At 34.7% G+C, this 17,634-nt stretch overlaps 2 protein-coding genes across 2 annotated transcripts in view; both read right to left on the bottom strand.

Annotated features, from left to right (window-relative positions):
- Positions 1-17,634, bottom strand: part of lrriq1 (leucine-rich repeats and IQ motif containing 1) — a 78,619-nt gene that overhangs the window by 6,736 nt on the left and 54,249 nt on the right. The window lies entirely within an intron of this gene.
- On the bottom strand, positions 912-8,855 carry alx1 (ALX homeobox 1). Its single transcript, NM_001045074.1, has 4 exons — positions 8,654-8,855; positions 7,283-7,575; positions 6,041-6,169; positions 912-1,250 (listed from the first exon to the last, which is right to left on the bottom strand). Exons 1-4 carry the CDS (start codon positions 8,853-8,855, stop codon positions 912-914), a joined length of 963 nt encoding a protein of 320 aa, NP_001038539.1.

Raw genomic sequence — 17,634 nt, 5'->3', positions numbered from 1 at the left:
ACCCTTAAACCTACCCATACCACCTAACCCATCCCTAACCCTACCTGTATCCCACCCCAAGAGCACCAGTAGTACATTATGAGCACAGTATGTACATTTTTTGATGCAATTACATAGTAGTTATAGCCACCTAATTATAAGTGGAACCACTTTTTCAAACTAATGTAAAGAAAAGGTCCAAAATACACTTCTAATTCATCAAAAAAAAAATTCCATTTTCATCTAATTTGTTTTAGATTCAAGTGTAAACTTTTGCTTGGAACAAATTCAAACACATACTTTTAAAGACAAAACTGGACTTTTAGATTAAACTTTAGTCAAATTTTTATCTGTATTCTGAATGTTTTACCAAAGTATATGTTCAAACATAATCAGCCTTATAAATACACAATTTTATTCTACTAAAATTGTGAATTTTTTTTTTTTTCTGGCTGATCGCTGTATTTTCTGAATAGTGAAGTATTATTTCTTCTGTATGATTTCCCACATTAATATGTCCAAAAAAAAAAAAACACACACACAGAAACTTTGAACCTGACTTACACCAGTGTTCAGATTTATGCTCTGTAAGTATTTGCAAGTGATTGCAAACTTGAATCGAAATAATGCCTTATTTGCATTAAATCACATATCATTTGCTTTGAATTTAAATAAAATAGAAAATGCAGAACAAAAAAAGTAAAAAAAAAAAAAGTAGCTTTTAATATAATCAATAGACTGATGAAAAATTGTGATACAGTAACTATTTGTTTAACCATGTTCACCTGTAGCGTCTTGCCTATTTTGAAAGGACCAAAAAGTTCAAATAAAATTTTGCACAGCCACTTAGTTATGAGCATAACTGGCTGTATTAATATTATAATTATTAGTCTACAACGGTTGAAGTCCTGGCTCTGTGAATAATTACAAGTTCACATAGCCCAGGAGATGTTGGCTGTGTGTTCTTTGGCCTTCATTCGCAGTACAGCAATGCTGGAGGAGCGGCGCTCGAACTCCGGTTTGGTCTCAAACGCGGCGTGACTGTTCGCTGACGAAGCCAGAAGAGAATCAGCAAAGAAGTTGTTGAGGGAAACATGATTGACTCCGAACTGATTTTGCTGGTGGTTTGGGAATCCCACATAGCCATGCTCCGCGGCTCTGGGTGAATGTGGGTACGGGGATGTGACGCAGGGTGGGGACCCTCGGGGGATCATGCAGGACGACACCACTGAGCTGCCCGCGCTCGGCCCTGTCCATAGGTTATTGGAGATCTGTGTGACAGAGAAAACACTTCAATCAGCATCTTTTATAATCACTAGGGCACGAGGTCAGCTTTTTAACCCTTGTTAACCCTACTTTTGAGTTTATACATGAGATTTGCACACAATTCATTCATGTTGTCCACACAAATGAAGTTCACCCAATTTAAATTTAAGTAGATTAAACATTAAACAATAAAGTTGTCCACCCCCAAAAAACTCAAGAACTGGGTTGATTCAGCTCGTTTTATTAAAGTAATTTGAAAAGGCAGTAAAAAATAATTTGAGTGTACATATTATATATAGTTTGTCAAGATAAGTTTGTTTAAACAAGCTTAAAATGTCTACAGCATGGCGACCATTAGGAGGTTAAACTTCTTTTTCTTATTATAAACTAAAATGTATAGTTCATCCAATAAATCTGTCATCATTTACTTACTAATGACTGGTTAAAAAGCTGTTTGAGTTTTTGTTCTATTGAACACAAAAGAAGATATTTTGAAATATGTTGAAAACATGTAACCATTGATTTCCATAGTATTAGTTTGTAACAACAAAAACACAAACTGGTTTGGAACAAGTCAAAGGTGAGTAAATGATGACAGAATTTTGATTTTTGTATGAACTGTCCCTTTAAGTTTTGCAAAACAGTTAACTGCACAATTGAAATGGCCTAAAATATGTCTTATGTGTCTCAAATCAACTTATTTTCTCAATTTAATTCTCCAAAAGTTAGAGGGTTTTCTCAACATTTTGTCGCATAAAACAGTTACCCTAAACACATGTTTTAGTTGCTAGAACACGTTAGTCAATATTTGACTAAAGAAGCTCTTCACATAATTTTTCTTTTCAAATTTCAGCTTGGCGTATCAGATCATTTCATATTCGGATGGCCTATAATACTTCATAAATGACTCAAATCTACTCATTTTTCCATTACACTTAAAACAGTGCCCTAAAAAATTGTTTCTAGAACCCATTTCTTAGTATTTAACTTTCAAAAACTCTCCATGTGGCTTTTCTTTCCAGCTGTCAGCGTGGCATAGTTGTACATTTCCCATCCAAAAATGCATTAAAAAAATATCACTGAGGTTTCATCTAAAAATATACAGAAAATGTCAGTGTTTAAACATGACGTTTCACCCAACAAACATATTTTGTCACTTATAAAATAACTTTTAAAAGTTGAGTTTTTCAGGCCATTTTTGAAAACTATTTCTAAATTTCAGCTTGGCATAATTGTAAACTTCACATTAAAAATGCCATAAAATATGTCATACTGTCCATATTTCAAATCAGCTATTTCTTTCATAACACCAAGTCTTCATTCAACATTCACATTTTGTCTTATAAAACTGTGACCTAAAAACACTTACTAAAACCCATTTCTTAATTTTTCTCTTTTTCAAAACTCGTCTTTCCAACTTTAGCTTAGCATAACAGTAAATTTCACATGCAAAATATACTAAAACTAACAGAATATGTCATACATGTTTCCAAACAACTTATTTCTGCCATAACACTACAGTAAGCTTTCATTCCACAAATGCATTTTGTCACTCACAATCATAAAACATGTTATTAGTACCATTATACAGTACATGTTTTTTTCTAAAACATATTGACAGAAGAATTACAGTATGATGATACTTGGGGAAACTGGAGCACCCGGAGGAAACCCATGCAAATACGGGGAGAACATAGAAACTCTATACAGAAATGCCAACTGACCCAGCCGGGGCTTTAACCAGTGACCTTCTTGCTGTGAGGCAACAGTGCTAACCACTGAGCCACCGTGTCGCCCTACAGCATTACAATTTTTTTTTACCATATTCAATTGAGTTTACCTTGTTTAATTGAATTTCTGAGCAAACAGAAAATGATTACACACATGATTTACAAAAGACAGCTACTGAAATCATCGTCTTGGAATCATAAGGGTCTATCTGTGTTCTAAATGATTTTGGGATATTGAGCTTCAAAGTTTTGCCTTCCATACATCAGTGTGTGTTACAGTTCTCTCGCATACATCAACAAGACAAAGACCCTAAATGTGCTCTAAATGTACATTTTCTCAAATTTGCAAATTGGGGTTTAAAAAATACAGGCCAAAAGCAGATAGAGCTTTCTAATTATAAAAAAAGTCATTTTCTACTCGGAATTTTAAGGGTCTATCTGGCAGATCATTATTGAAGCGACTTCAAGAAATACAATCAGTCTGCTTATTAATTTAATTAAAAATATAAATTGGTGTTTTAACAGTATGTTGATGCTTGAGAAAAATACATTTTTTGCTTTCTATAACATTTATTTAATGTTTTAGGATAAATATTTTTTCTTGTTCAGATTAAGCTTAATTTGTATGCCTAATTAATATGGTAATATTTACTGAATGATATGCTTTATATGAATTGTTGAATTTTATTTATTGAATTATATGCATTATGATTGAAAATTGCCCTCCAAGGCTTAATATCAAATTTAAAGACTTAAAAAGAAAACAGACAATGAACAAATGAGTTTAACACTGAAAAATATTTCATAGACTATACACAAATAAAAATATTTCACATTTAATTTTTTTTGTATTCTTTCATCTTAATGTCAAAAAAATGCTTCTAAGTAATCACATTTCAACATATATTTTCAGTTTCAGGTTTCTTCTCGAATTTCTGATTTTGTGTTTCTTTCTGGTCTTTCCCGCTGTCACGGAAGCAGTCCGGTGAAATGACAAAGAAAGCTGATCCTGATTGGTCCTCGCGCGTGCATTTTAAATGAAGATTGGCTCACAGAAAGAACCTTATAAAGCCAAGCTAAAGTTCGACATTTTAGATAAAACCTTTTTTGATTTTTTTAATTAAAAAGTCTTAAAATGTAAACAACTGATAGAAAAACATCACATCATGTAAGTTGTCATTTAATAACAATATGTCAATAACTCAATTTTTGACAAAAATGTCAGATAGAGACTTATAAATCTAAGGTGACGAAATGTCATTCACTGTAACTATAGTTGGTAACAGATGAACAAACAATATACAATACATTTATTACAGTATCAATGTTCACGTTAGTTAAGGAAAATAAAGTTGTTGAATGTCGGTCCTTGATAAGCACAATGTTGACAATAACAATATTCAAAGTACTGTGCATTTTTACTTTGTGTTATTAAATACATTAATTAGTGCAATCGTTTTGTAAAGTCTCCAAAATTTGCAGCTCCAAAATTTTGCCACTATTTTTTGTTTTTGTTTACATTACATACTTTCTAATTGTTTTTCTTTTAGTTCCATATGTTACTTACATTGCTTTTTAACATACAATTTTCATTATAGCAGGGTTATAGAGTTCAGTCTTGGTGAGAAATATACTAATGTAAATTTGTAATAAGGATTCACTTAATGGATTTTGTGCCTAAGCAATGATAAATGATCCACAGTTTTGCTCAGCTAGACTTGGTGTTGTGCTCACTGTGGAAAGGGTTTCCACCTAAAAGTTGACCCTACGTTTAGAGAAATTATTTCTTGAAATTATCATTAAAATTGCAAATTAGAGAGGGAAAAAATTGTTTGTGTGGTTGAAATGAATGTAAAAAAAAAACAACAGGCTTGAGCAGGAGGCCATGAAGCAAAAAAAGTATAATCAAAAAAACGTTTGGAAATTCATAAACAGAAAATGCACTCTGGAAAGTTAATTAAATTTAAAAAAATGTAAATCTAGGCATTTTAGTTTTGCCTGGGAAAATGTTTTCTGATAAACCAATGACATCATATCAGATACACCCTCAATCTACATTAAAATGCAGTGACAATTACGGCCGAGACTTTAAATAAATCCAGACCAGGCTTTTAAAAACAAACCCTGCAGGCCACAAAAATGCATTTGTGTTGACCACAGAAATGTGCCTGCACGCATGTCATGTGCACAAGACAAACATGAGCCCTGGAGTCTGGCTTAACACTGTCCTGACTCTGCTCACGACATAATAAAGACCTGTTGTATTGGCACTCCATTAAGACACAGGCTTCTTATATGACTATGGAAAACACATGAGTGAGGAATCTCCTCTCGGATCAAGGAAATTGAGTGTCATCTCAAACTTTATCTGCTATCCTCCATCAGCGTTTGTCATTCCACATTTACTGACAAAACACATCACTGCTCCAGTTAGGCTGTTGTCCACAACTGATGCATTGTGTTTGTCAGTTTCAACTAGTATGCCGTTAGTCAAATGGTTGCTGACTTAACCAACACAGACTTAAATGTGACTGTGCTCCACAAAACCTTATGTTTAATGGTGTATGGGTATATTTAGGCAATGATGGACAAAAATACAATGTATTAGTTCAAATTATTGGTTTTACTTTTATTTCAAAACTAATTTGAATATTAAATTAAATTCTTGAAAATATTTTGTATATACAAGAACTTAACTTTTAATTTATATGTATCTTTTTTAACTCTCTTGTTTCAGATTGTCAAATAGTTGTATCTCTGCCAATTACTAGCATATATCCTAACCATCCATTCATAAATGAAAAGGAAAGCTAAAAATCTCACTTTCAGAAAGAAACTGACTCTGTGTTGTGCTCCAGTGTTACAAATAATAAATTTTATCAAAAATCTTAATACAAAAGATTCCAAAACCTACTTACAGTAGGACATGTAGAGGCCAAAATAACAAATAAAAACATAGACAGCAGAATACTTATGCAAAAACAGTGTTTACATTCTAGCTAGAGACCGGTTCATATGAATAGCATGAATTGGTTTATTTTTGCCAAACAAATCGATTGAATCACCTGTGAGTAGCTGTCTGTCCGTGGCAGCATTGAGATGTCATAAGTTGCTGCAAAATGACTTTTGGCCTGCTGTATTTGTCCATATCTTTCTCTCTTCCTCCACTTAGCTCTTCTGTTTTGGAACCAAACCTTTGGAAAAAATAAATAGAGAGACTGTATTTATTCCATTATGTAAAATAAATGATTCAAGATTTAAATAACATTTTGTGTAGTAATTAATTCATTATTATTTTAATGCCATGTGATAGTAATTTAACACTTCACTCATGATTTTATATAACTCATTCATTTTCCTTCAGGTTAGTCCCTTATTTATCAGGGGTCAACACAGCAGAATAAACCACCAACTATTCCTTTTACTCAGCAGATGCCCCTCCAGCCGCAACCCATAACTGGGAGTTTAATATAATAATTGATGGTAAAATTTGCCATGAAGCTTGTTAAGGAACTGTAAAAAAAGTTTTTTGTTATTACAGAATTTCAGGATCAGAGATTAACTTTTCCTAGAAGTTGCAATTGTTTACTGTTTAACTTCAACCTATCATTTAATAGATTGGATTATTTTAAACTCTAATAGAAGCATTTTTGAAAAAAATGTGTTAAATTGTACTTTTAGGGCATATTATATTAAAAAATGATAACACTGCATTCATTTTGTTAAGAAACTTGTTGTTGGTTATAATGCTGCTCAGCATTATGCAAAAATGCCTAAAACATATGAATGTAATGCTGCGAATTAACTTTTTATTCATTTATACTTTAAATTCTACAACCATAATTGTCAAATTACAACAACATTAGCCTATTATTTTTTAATAAAAGGCTAATTAATTTGTGGTGTTAATTTAATTAAAATGTCTTTTTTATACTCTTAGAGTTTGTAGGATATTTTTGATCATTTAAATGGCAAATTTGCCATGAGAGACCCATACATTTGTATTTTGTAATAGTTTGTCATTTAGTCTAATTACATTTTATGATTTATTTTTTGTGAGGTTTTGTTGTTAAGTGATTAAATTGATGATAGCGCCCTGAACGTACAACTGAAAGACATTGCACAACTTTCCTTTAACTTCGACATTTGAGGCAAAAATGTAAGGTTTTCGCTTTTGCGGTGCGGAATCAAAAGGTTTGAAAAGTACATTATTGAAGTTTTCTCAAAAATTACGTTATTATCGAACGAGGTATGTGGGTTAACTGGTATTGATAATGGTATTGACAGATTTCTTTTTTTTTTTTTACCTGAACCCGGGCCTCCGTGAGCTCTGTCCGCATGGCCAGCTGCTCTCTCACGTACACATCTGGATAATGGGTTTTCTGGAAGACTTTCTCCAGCTCCTCCAGCTGAGCACTCGTGAAGGTTGTGCGGTGGCGTCTCTTCTTGCTGCTCGACACGTTGCTGTCGCATTTTTCTCCGAGTTCGTCGAGGTCTGTTTTGTCGGGTCCGCTTGTGGCCGGTGAGACCCTGAGGCTGCAGCAGTTTTCCATCGCGTGCAGGCTGCTCTCCTCAGATTTAGGAGCGCAGTAAGTCACGCCTGAGGAGGTCACAGAAAATAGTCAGTTTCAGCAGCGCTTAATTTAAAACTAAATATAAGCTTTAAAATGTTCAAAACTGTAGATCTAATTGTTGTCGGTTAATGTTTTTACAAAGCAGTTCAATAGTGATTTCAAAAGGGGATGCAAAAAACCTCAATAGGCCTACTCACGTTAATGCTTACAGAATTTAAAAATCTTATTAAATGCAAACAGTCACTATAGCGATATGATATTGATTTAGCCTGTATTTATCAATTTAGTCAACGTGTAGGATTTAGGGAAAACCGCGTGATTATTTTAGTTTCATCCTCAACAAAAATAATAATAATAAAAAATAATCACTTCTCTGCAATTAGCCTACGTTTGCGACTGACTTTTTTTATATTTAATGTTTAATCATAAGTGTTAATAATAATAATAATATATTACAATATTATCATCATTATTATTATTATTATTATTATCATTATTGATAAACGGTTTACAAAATGTAAAATATTATTGATTCTGAGAAAACTAAATTATTCTGAAGGGCAGCAGTATTTAAAAAAATTTTTTTCATGAAAACTATTTTAAAAAGAAAGTGTTTGAACTATGCATCCTCTTTTTGAGTTTTTAAACTAAAATAAATAAAAAAAGTTAAAAAGTTAATACAGAATGACTCAAAAAAGACCAAAGTGTGAAGGGAATTTTTAACTTTTTAAATCCAACATGTAAGTATAGGTTAAATATGCACAATAGGCCTACACTTTTCGCAATCAAAATGCTATGTTAAAAATAAAAATGTTAATCTGATCATTAATTTCTAAACCTAGCTTAATAATATTTTAACCATATTACTATATAAATAAACCAAAATTGTATTTTATATATTGATTCTGCTGAAATATGCTTGCTACTTTTCAATAAAAAAAAATAACAACAATTTGTGTTTATGATCTAGCCAGTGCACTAATTTATAGAAACTTCTAAGAACTTTTAAAAAGATGTAGAAAACCACGACACACTCTTTTCTAAACCAAGAATTATTAAATATTTTACAAAACATTTGATTGCATTTTGCAAAGTTTGACTTACTGCTTTGGTTATCGCACGGAGACGATCTGTCCATGGAGGAGTGCTGGTCATTGCTCTGCATCGGGAATGCTTGGACGCATTTCGGCGATGCCTTGTTGTAGTACTGCACATTATCTAAAGTATCCATGACTTGGTCCATGTAGTAATCGCTGCCTTTAATCGCTGGACTTTTCAAGGAGAACTTGTCGCTCAAATACTCCATCATGGTCCTCTGGCCTCGTCTCAAGCATGAAGCGCGTCAATGGACACCATAAATGTTTTAGTGATGTCAAAAATGAAGCAATGCAGCCAATTATTTGTACAAGTCGTTAATTTGTCTTGTCTTAAAGAGACCTAGGGCCTCTCTTTATACGGGAAAGAGATGGAGATTGAAGCAGCCACCCAACTTCTGAATATGGAGAAGGCGAAACTCCACCCACGCGCACGAGCACTAAATAAGATTTATGAAAGTCTGTGATGACCCGAAATGAAACAATTACACTTGCTTTCGCTTTCTGTGTTTTTGGATACCCCTGATGATTATTTTACTGATAAATCCCACTCAAGCGCGCTATTTAAAGTGTTAAACCACATCTAAACAATGTTAGGTACTTCAGTAAACATATTACAGTCACTGAATGTTTAAACAACATTGTAAATAAATCGACTTTAGAGCCTTTTAATTTATTTTTTAAATTAGGATTTAACATCAAACTAAATCCTGTTTAGTAACTTGAAAAATATAGCTTATTTGTCATACGCTGTCTGTTAATTCACAGTTTGACTACTTGGTATTGCCCCAATAAAGCTCTTAATTGTGTTTTTAGTGTATTTCTGTTTGAGAATTACATTTCAGAAACTTGGTCTTCGCTCTGATAACTTTCATGACTTTTAATAAACATATTTTGTAACTTTTAATAAACATGTTTAGTGGTTTAAAATGATGTAGGCCTATGGAATACTTTCTTGAAGATTTATTTATTTTGTGGGTTTATTTATTCTATGAGTTTATATGGGTTTAGTTTACATAATTTGTTCTTTAAGATGAAATGTAACTTAAATAATATATGAATCAATTGATAGACCTATACGGCATTGCCAGCCTACATATTTATTAATAATTTCTGTATTGAGGTATCTAAAGATCGTTTTGATCTAAATGACATGAATGATCTTAATGGGATATAAAGATTAACTGACCTTTTTGTCAAAATGTTCAATTATAGATTGTGACCTGTCTGTAATTTTTTTTTTTTAAGATATAAAATATTTCGTCAAAATAGCGCCCTAAAATTACTGTGAAACGACAAAATCTTCCAGCCAAAAAAAAAAAAAAAAAAAAAAAAAATGAATATAACGACGGGACAGAGAGCGCGTTCATGGGTAAAGAAATCCAGCCGAAGTCCTGATACCTGTGACACAAATAGTATACACTTCTTTTCTTAACTTTTTCCCTTATGAACAGTTAAACCCTCTGGAAGTTTAAGATAATTATCAACATTTAACACTGTATAATATATAACAGGGTAGGATACAGTGATTATTTTTTTGTGAAAAATAGACAAAGCATGCTCCAGCAAACTTTTAATATTAAAACGGGCCCTTTTCATTAGTTTAGTAATTTATTCAGCTACTTTTATCAGCTATATTGCTCACTTGACAGACTTGGCTTCGTCCAAAATACAGCGATAACGCCAAAAACGTCGAGTTTGCAAACTCGCAGCAGAATCACCAATGAGATTCTAAAGCGCGGCTCCAAAATGATTTTGCGACCACCTGAACGTCCAGGAAGGGCGTCATTCGATACCACCCTCACTCCAAAGTGTGTGCAGGACATCCCACATAGAGAAGCCCTCTCTTCTCCCTGCCAGCAGACCTCACCACCTGCCAGGATAGCCATATCTAAGGGTCACTTTCTGGCGCGGGGGTTGATGGTGCCACTCGGAGGAAAATGAAAATAAATAGGGGTGCTCTAAAGTAGCAGGGGAGTTTCTTAATAAGGCTCTGAAATGACCTTCTATTTGGACCCCTCGCTGAGGGGAAAATGTGAGAAATTCTGTGTGGTTTGTTGAAATTTTGTCTGCGCATTAGAGGTAAAGCAGATGAAAGCGAGGAAGAACGTATAATTCACGGCCTAATTTTACTTAGTTACGCGCGTACTTGCGATACTAGAAAAAATAAAATAATTCAGCATTAAAGCATTGAGACGCCTTAAATATGTTCGTTTTCCTTTGCTAAATTAAAAAGTGGTAATGTAGTAAATAATAAACATCCTAGTTTTTTGTCCATTATTATTGTTTATTTGTTTTGATTTTTGCGCAAACTGTAGCTATATTTAATATTTAATAAAATAAAATAAATCAACCTAACAAACAAAATGTAAATTTCAAACGCAAGATAATAGCATATATAACAAGAAACAGAAATAGTTTAAATAATGATTATTGTTAAACAATTGTTAATGCATATATATATATATATATATATATATATATATATATATATATATATATATATATATATATATATATATATATATAATTTCACATTTCATATAATTAATATAGTTGATTAATATAAAAAATTATTGATCAAAACTAAATATCAAAATCTTCAGCTAAAATGAAAGTCAATATTAAAAAAAAATTTGTTACATGCTAAAATCACACTGGCATAAATAATCTTTTTACTTAAACTTTTTATAGTTTAATTTACCTCTAAATCACATTTTTCTCCATTTTTAAGGTACATTCACGGTGGTTTTGTAAAGGTTAACTGACATGTTTGCCAATGTTTATTGCTTCCCTCTTTCTATTATGCGTCACAGACAGAATGAATCTCTAGTGAAAGTCAGAGGTCAGTAAGAGTGTGTCTGCTGGGTTTGTGTGCATATGCCTTTGCAGTCACTTAAGTAATTAAAATCAAAATAAATGCTTTGGCCACAGCCACTTCATCCAGCGCTGCTCAGGTCAGGCCCGATGCTTTGAGCTTACTGAGAGAAATCTGCTTTAAAAAGCCTGTTCACTTCAGTGTGAAGCATTATTCAATGAGTATTTATTTTCCCTTTAATACGTTCCTGGGTAGTTAAATACAGCGTAGACTATTAGAAACCCAAACAAACCAATAGGTTTTACTAACCCTGTACAGATCTGCTCTTGCTGGCTGTTAGAACATTATCTTTCATGGTTTGCCTGTTTTCTGTGGGTAACAACTGGCATGAATTATCTGCTGGCATCCAATTGAGTGAGATTCAGCAAAAGTGGAAACTTGGAAATGTACTGTCTTTTGGAGTCGTAATGAAATTTCTCTTTTTTTGCATTCATAGCCTAACTATCTATGTATCTCCATTATCTGCCAGTGTTTGAGATCTATCGGACATTTGCCCAAATATGATGCCAGAACTCCTCCTAATAAGAAACCCCCTCTTCAAGATTTATTTCTAGGCATAAAATGATCTCTAAGCCAATGCCAGGAACTTCTTTTCCATCCACTGTTTTATGAACATTCAGCTTTTTGATATCCAACTAAAATGACACAAGCGTATTGCTATCTGTCACAGATACTAAAGACAACATGTCAAGCAATACTATTGGAAAAAAAATGACAGAATTGAAAACTGTCTCCGTTTTGTTCATTCAGTTACACAACAACAGTGCTTTAGGGGCTTGAAAACATAACAGGGCTCCACACTGACTTTTTACACCAGAAGCACAGTGGCCCCTTACATTTTTGGAAAAATAATCAGTAAATTTATAAGTACACAATCGGAAACACAATTTCAATTCTATTGCTTTTTAATGCTGTGTTAATTAAATGCACATTATTTTAACAGCCATCTTTAAACATTAGTAGATAATGATTACACTAGTAAAAATTAGACTAACTATGCTTTCTATGATATCTGCTACTGTATATAAAAACAGTAACCTAATGACATTTATTATAAATACATGCACAACAACTTGTCCTATATCATATAACTAGGGCCAGACCGAATCTGCAGACATTTCTTGCTATTTCTGCAGATAATTTGAAAAAAAGAAAAATCTGTGGATTTATGCGGAATGATTTAGGAGTATCATATCTAAAAACTTAATATGTAAAAGCAACAAATAATACATTTTGAACTTTTATTTAATGTTTATAATGCAGATCCAATTAGATCACTTATTTGTAAAACAAAGCAATATCAAATAAAATCTCTACTAAAGGACAAAACCTATTACTTTGCAAATTGTATTCTAAATAAATCAAATAAACATTTTAATATTATTATTATTATTATTATTATATCACAATAATATTAGTGAAATGAATTTAAAAACTGAATAAATATAAATTTACACAAGTAAAAAGACTAAACGATAGGCTAAAAATCTGTGGAATTCTCTAGTACAGATTCTGTGTGGGCCTATAACTCCTTTATTATATTAAATACATTATTAATAACTAATCTGACATGAAAATACTACATTTATGCCATGATAGCATGATTCCGTTAGTGTAATTGGTGAAATTATGGCAAATGTTTGTGATTTGTGGACTGAAATGCTTTCTAACTAACTGTTGCTAAGTGTTTTTGCTACTTGCTGAATCAGCTTTGTTGACAGCTCTGATTTATTTGGCTTTAAACTAGTTTATATCGTAATTGTGGTCGCAATAAAAAGTGCTTCTTGTAATGGTGGTCATGTAATGGCGACTTGTCAGTAAATGCACTTACATGATCTAAGCTGCCTTTTCTTTTAGGACAAACTAAATTGTCCGTGCAAATCTTGCAGTTCAAACAAGCAGCACCATTTTGTGCTGATTTTGGGGTTTCATATTTCTCATTGGGGCAACATGGTGGCTCAGTGGTTAGCACTGTCGCCTCACAGCAAGAAGGTCACTGGTTCGAGTCCTGGCTGGGTCAGCTGGCATGCATGAGTATGCATGTTTTCCCCATGTTCGCATAGGTTTCCGGCTGCTCCGGTTTCCCCCACAGTCCAGAAACATGAGAAATATGTGAATTTAATAAACTAAATTAGCCGTAGTGTATGCGTGTGAATGAGTATGTATGGATGTTCTCAGTACTGGGTTGCTGGAAGGGTATCCGCTTTGTAAAACATATGCTGGATAAGTTGGCGGTTCGTTCCACTGTGGCGACCCCTAATGAATAAAGGGACTAAGCCAAAGGAAAATTAATTAATGAATATTTATCATTGCTGAAGCAAATACCAGTTCCATCAGGCAAATTGGTTGTCATAATTTGGTTGCATAGATGGGGAAAAATAAGCAAGTGTCACAACAAAAAAAAGTGGCAGCTTGAACCCTGACCTGATTTCACCAAGTAGGACATGTTCCTAGATTAACATTATAACAGCCTTCCATTGCTGTTATCGCCAGAAATGGGGGTGAGCACGTATTTCACGCGTGCAATCAGAGTCCATGCATGCTAAAGTTGTTTTTAAGAAGAATGTCTTTATTTGTGCAGGTGAATTAAACAAAGCCTCAATCTTTGCTTCTCCTTTCTTCTTTATCATGTCAATATAACATTCACTCCATGTATACACAGCACATATCTAAACACTGCTGTTTTCTGGCTAGCAAACAAATTACTCTGGGGCACGGTCAAAAACCGTGTGCTTTCCCATACCTGACGCTCTTCCTCGCTTACACAGGCACCTCAGTTATAGTTTTCAGTTAGTGACACCTAGTGGACAACATAAATCACTACAACACAAAAAATGGCTCCTACACACCGGCCCCTTAATTGATTATGGTAATTAACATAACAATTACAAATATTACGTAAAGGAGCCATAACAAATATTGAAGCACCACATGACACAGAATGTAACAGTCCACATTAGTCATTTACCTCCAGCAACAGACAAAGCTTTCTTACTGGTCGTTCTAAAATACTACTCTTGGTTTTAACCTTTACAGTTCGTACCAGGCCCTTATCATCTGAAAAGGTTTCTAATACTCGACCAAGTGGCCATGAGCCACGAGGCGCAGTAGGATCCAGTAAAAGTACAATGTCCCCTGTACTAAAACTTCGACGTTCCTTTGTCCATTTTTGACGTTTTTGGAGTAGAGGAAGATACTCCCGTATCCATCTTTTCCAGAAAAGATCAGCTAGGTACTGCACTTGTTTCCATCTTCTTTTCACATAGAGATCTGTTCTTTCAAAAAGACCTGGTGGTAAAGCAGGCTTGCCTTTCATGAGAAGCAGATGATTTGGAGTAAGAGCTTCAAGGTCATTGGGATCACTGGATACCTTGGTAATGGGACGATCATTTAGGATTGCTTCTACTTCACACAGAATGGTATGAAAGGATTCGTCATCCAGTGTTTGTTGGCGAAGTACAGAGCAAAGAATGTTTCTCACCATCCGAATAATGCGCTCCCATGCACCTCCATAATGGGATCCAGCCGGTGGATTGAAGCTCCACTGAACCCCTACTTGAAGTAACTCCTTTTCAATTTGCTTGTCGTTCCATGCAGAAATGGCCTCTTTTAACTCTCTGTTGGCACCAATGAAGTTTGTTCCATTATCTGACCTGATGTGTACTACTTGACCTCTACGAGAAATAAATCTTCGTAGAGCATTTATACATCCATCTGTGTCCAAAGAATAGGCTACTTCCAAGTGCACCGCTCTACTTGCCATACAAGTAAAAATCACTCCGTATCGTTTTACTGTACTACGTCCTCTTCTAACTTCGATAGGACCGAAGTAATCCACACCAGTATTTGTAAAAGGTGGAAGATCAGGTGTAATTCGTTCAAGAGGTAGGTCAGACATCTTTTGTTCGCCCGTCTTTCCTCTGTAACGTCTACAGACAATACATTTGGAAATTACTTTTCTTGCAGCAGCATTAGCGTTTATAATCCAATATGTTTGTCTGAGTTTGGACAACATATGATTCCTACCACAATGACCCAATTGTTCATGAATGTGACGAAGTAGAAGATTTGACACATGGTGATTTTTGGACAAAATGATGGGATGTTTGGCTTCGATAGGCATGGCTGCCTTTCTGAGTCTTCCTCCTACTCTGATGAGTTCGTCATCCAATACAGGGTCCAATCTGTATATGCTGCTCTCCTTTTTGAGCCCACAAGAACCATGCTTCAGCTGTTGAATCTCATCTCGAAACTCTTGCTGCTGACTGAAGCGAACAATGGCTATTTCAGCCTCAAAGAGGTCTTCCAACGACAAAAATTGTCCACCCAAAGTTGCCTTGAATGACTTCATTTGTAAATCTATGTCTGATTTTGAAGCACTGCAATTCCTTTCCAATAACAGTAATTCCTTTCTTTTGAGACATATCAGTTTCAGTAGCTTTTTTACCTTGAGCATCCAAGCAACTGCCACTTTCAGTTTTTTCCAGTCTGAAAAATGTGTGATAAGACAGTTACTGGCATTCTGGATATCTTGCATGATAACAGCATTCACTCTAAGAACTTTCTTGATCTCTGGATCATCATCTTCGTGCATATCGACAATTTGCTCTTTGGGGTGTAACTGATGCTCTTCTGTTCTCCAAAGAAAGCTAGGACCTGCAATCCATCTCTTACTGTGCATAAATGCCTTGATATGCATTCCACGTGAAGCATCATCTGCCGGATTTTCTTTGGTGGCAACATATCTCCATTGCTGAAGCAATGTCCTATCTCTAATGTAAGAGACCCTATTTGCAACAAAGGTTTGGAAGCGTTTGTCTTCATTTTTGATGTACTTGAGCACAGTTTGACTGTCAGTCCAAAAAACTGAGTTCTCCAATTGAAGTCTTAATTCCCTTCTCAACATCTGGTCCACTTTAACAGAGAGAACAGCTGCTGTTAACTCCAAGCGAGGAATGGTTAGAGTTTTAAGGGGAGCCACTCTGGACTTAGCAAGTAGAAATGTTACATGCACTTTATCATCACTGTTAATCATCCTCAGATAAGTAACCATACCATATCCTTTTTCAGAGGCATCTGAAAAATGATGCAAACAGGCATGCATGATTTCACCGAAATCTGTAGGTTTTAAGCATCGGCCTACTTGAAACTCTGACACTTCATCCAAATTAGAAATCCAACAAGTCCACTGTTTTCTGAGAGCTGGAGGTATTTCTTCATCCCAGCCCAGATTCTGTCTACACATCTCCTGTAGAAGCAACTTGGCAGGCAACATAAGAGGAGCAAGAAATCCCATAGGATCATAAACTGAACTAACAGTAGACAAAATTCCTCTTCTTGTGCACTGATGGGGTTTCAACTGCAGTTTAAATTGAAACGTGTCAGCTTCTGCACACCACTGGAGCCCCAAAGTTCGTTCTACAGGCAACTTGTCCCGGTCTAAATCCAAGTACTGGATGTCCTTACTTCTGTACTCTTCTGGAACTGATTGTAGTACCTTACGGCTATTACTAGTCCATTTCATCAAACAAAATCCACCCTTTTGACAAAGAGCAATAAGATCCTGCACCATGGCAATAGCAGCCTCCTCTGAGAAGATGCTTTTCAAGCAGTCATCTACATAGAAACAATCAAAGACAGTGTCGATCACTTCTGATGGAAAAAGTGCTTGATTGTCCTCTGCCGTTCGTCTTAATGCATAACATGCACAACTTGGAGAAGACGCGGCTCCAAACAGATGGACTATCATTCTATATGTAGTGACTTCCTGCTTCAAGTTTCCATCAGACCACCATAAAAACCGAAGAAAATCCACATCATCTTCTGCTACCTTGACCTGATGAAACATAGCTTGAATGTCAGCCATTAGTGCTATGGTTTCCTGTCTGAATCGTAACAATACTCCCAAAAGGGAATTTGTAAGATTGGGACCTTGCAACAATTGTTTGTTGAGTGAAGTATCTCTAAACGTTGCCCCACAATCAAACACGACCCTCAATGTTCCTTTCTTTGCATGTAATACTCCATGATGAGGGATATACCAAACCTTTCCATCATCACGATCTAATTGATGCTCTGGCACCTTTTCAGCATATCCTTTCTCCAGAACATCA

The sequence above is a fragment of the Danio rerio genome, chromosome 18, assembly GCF_052040795.2.
Source record: "Danio rerio strain M-AB ecotype USA chromosome 18, GRCz13ab, whole genome shotgun sequence".
Lineage (NCBI taxonomy): Eukaryota > Metazoa > Chordata > Actinopteri > Cypriniformes > Danionidae > Danio > Danio rerio.
The sequence above is the reverse complement of the archived record's forward strand: the minus strand, read 5'-3'. Positions and strand labels throughout refer to the sequence as shown.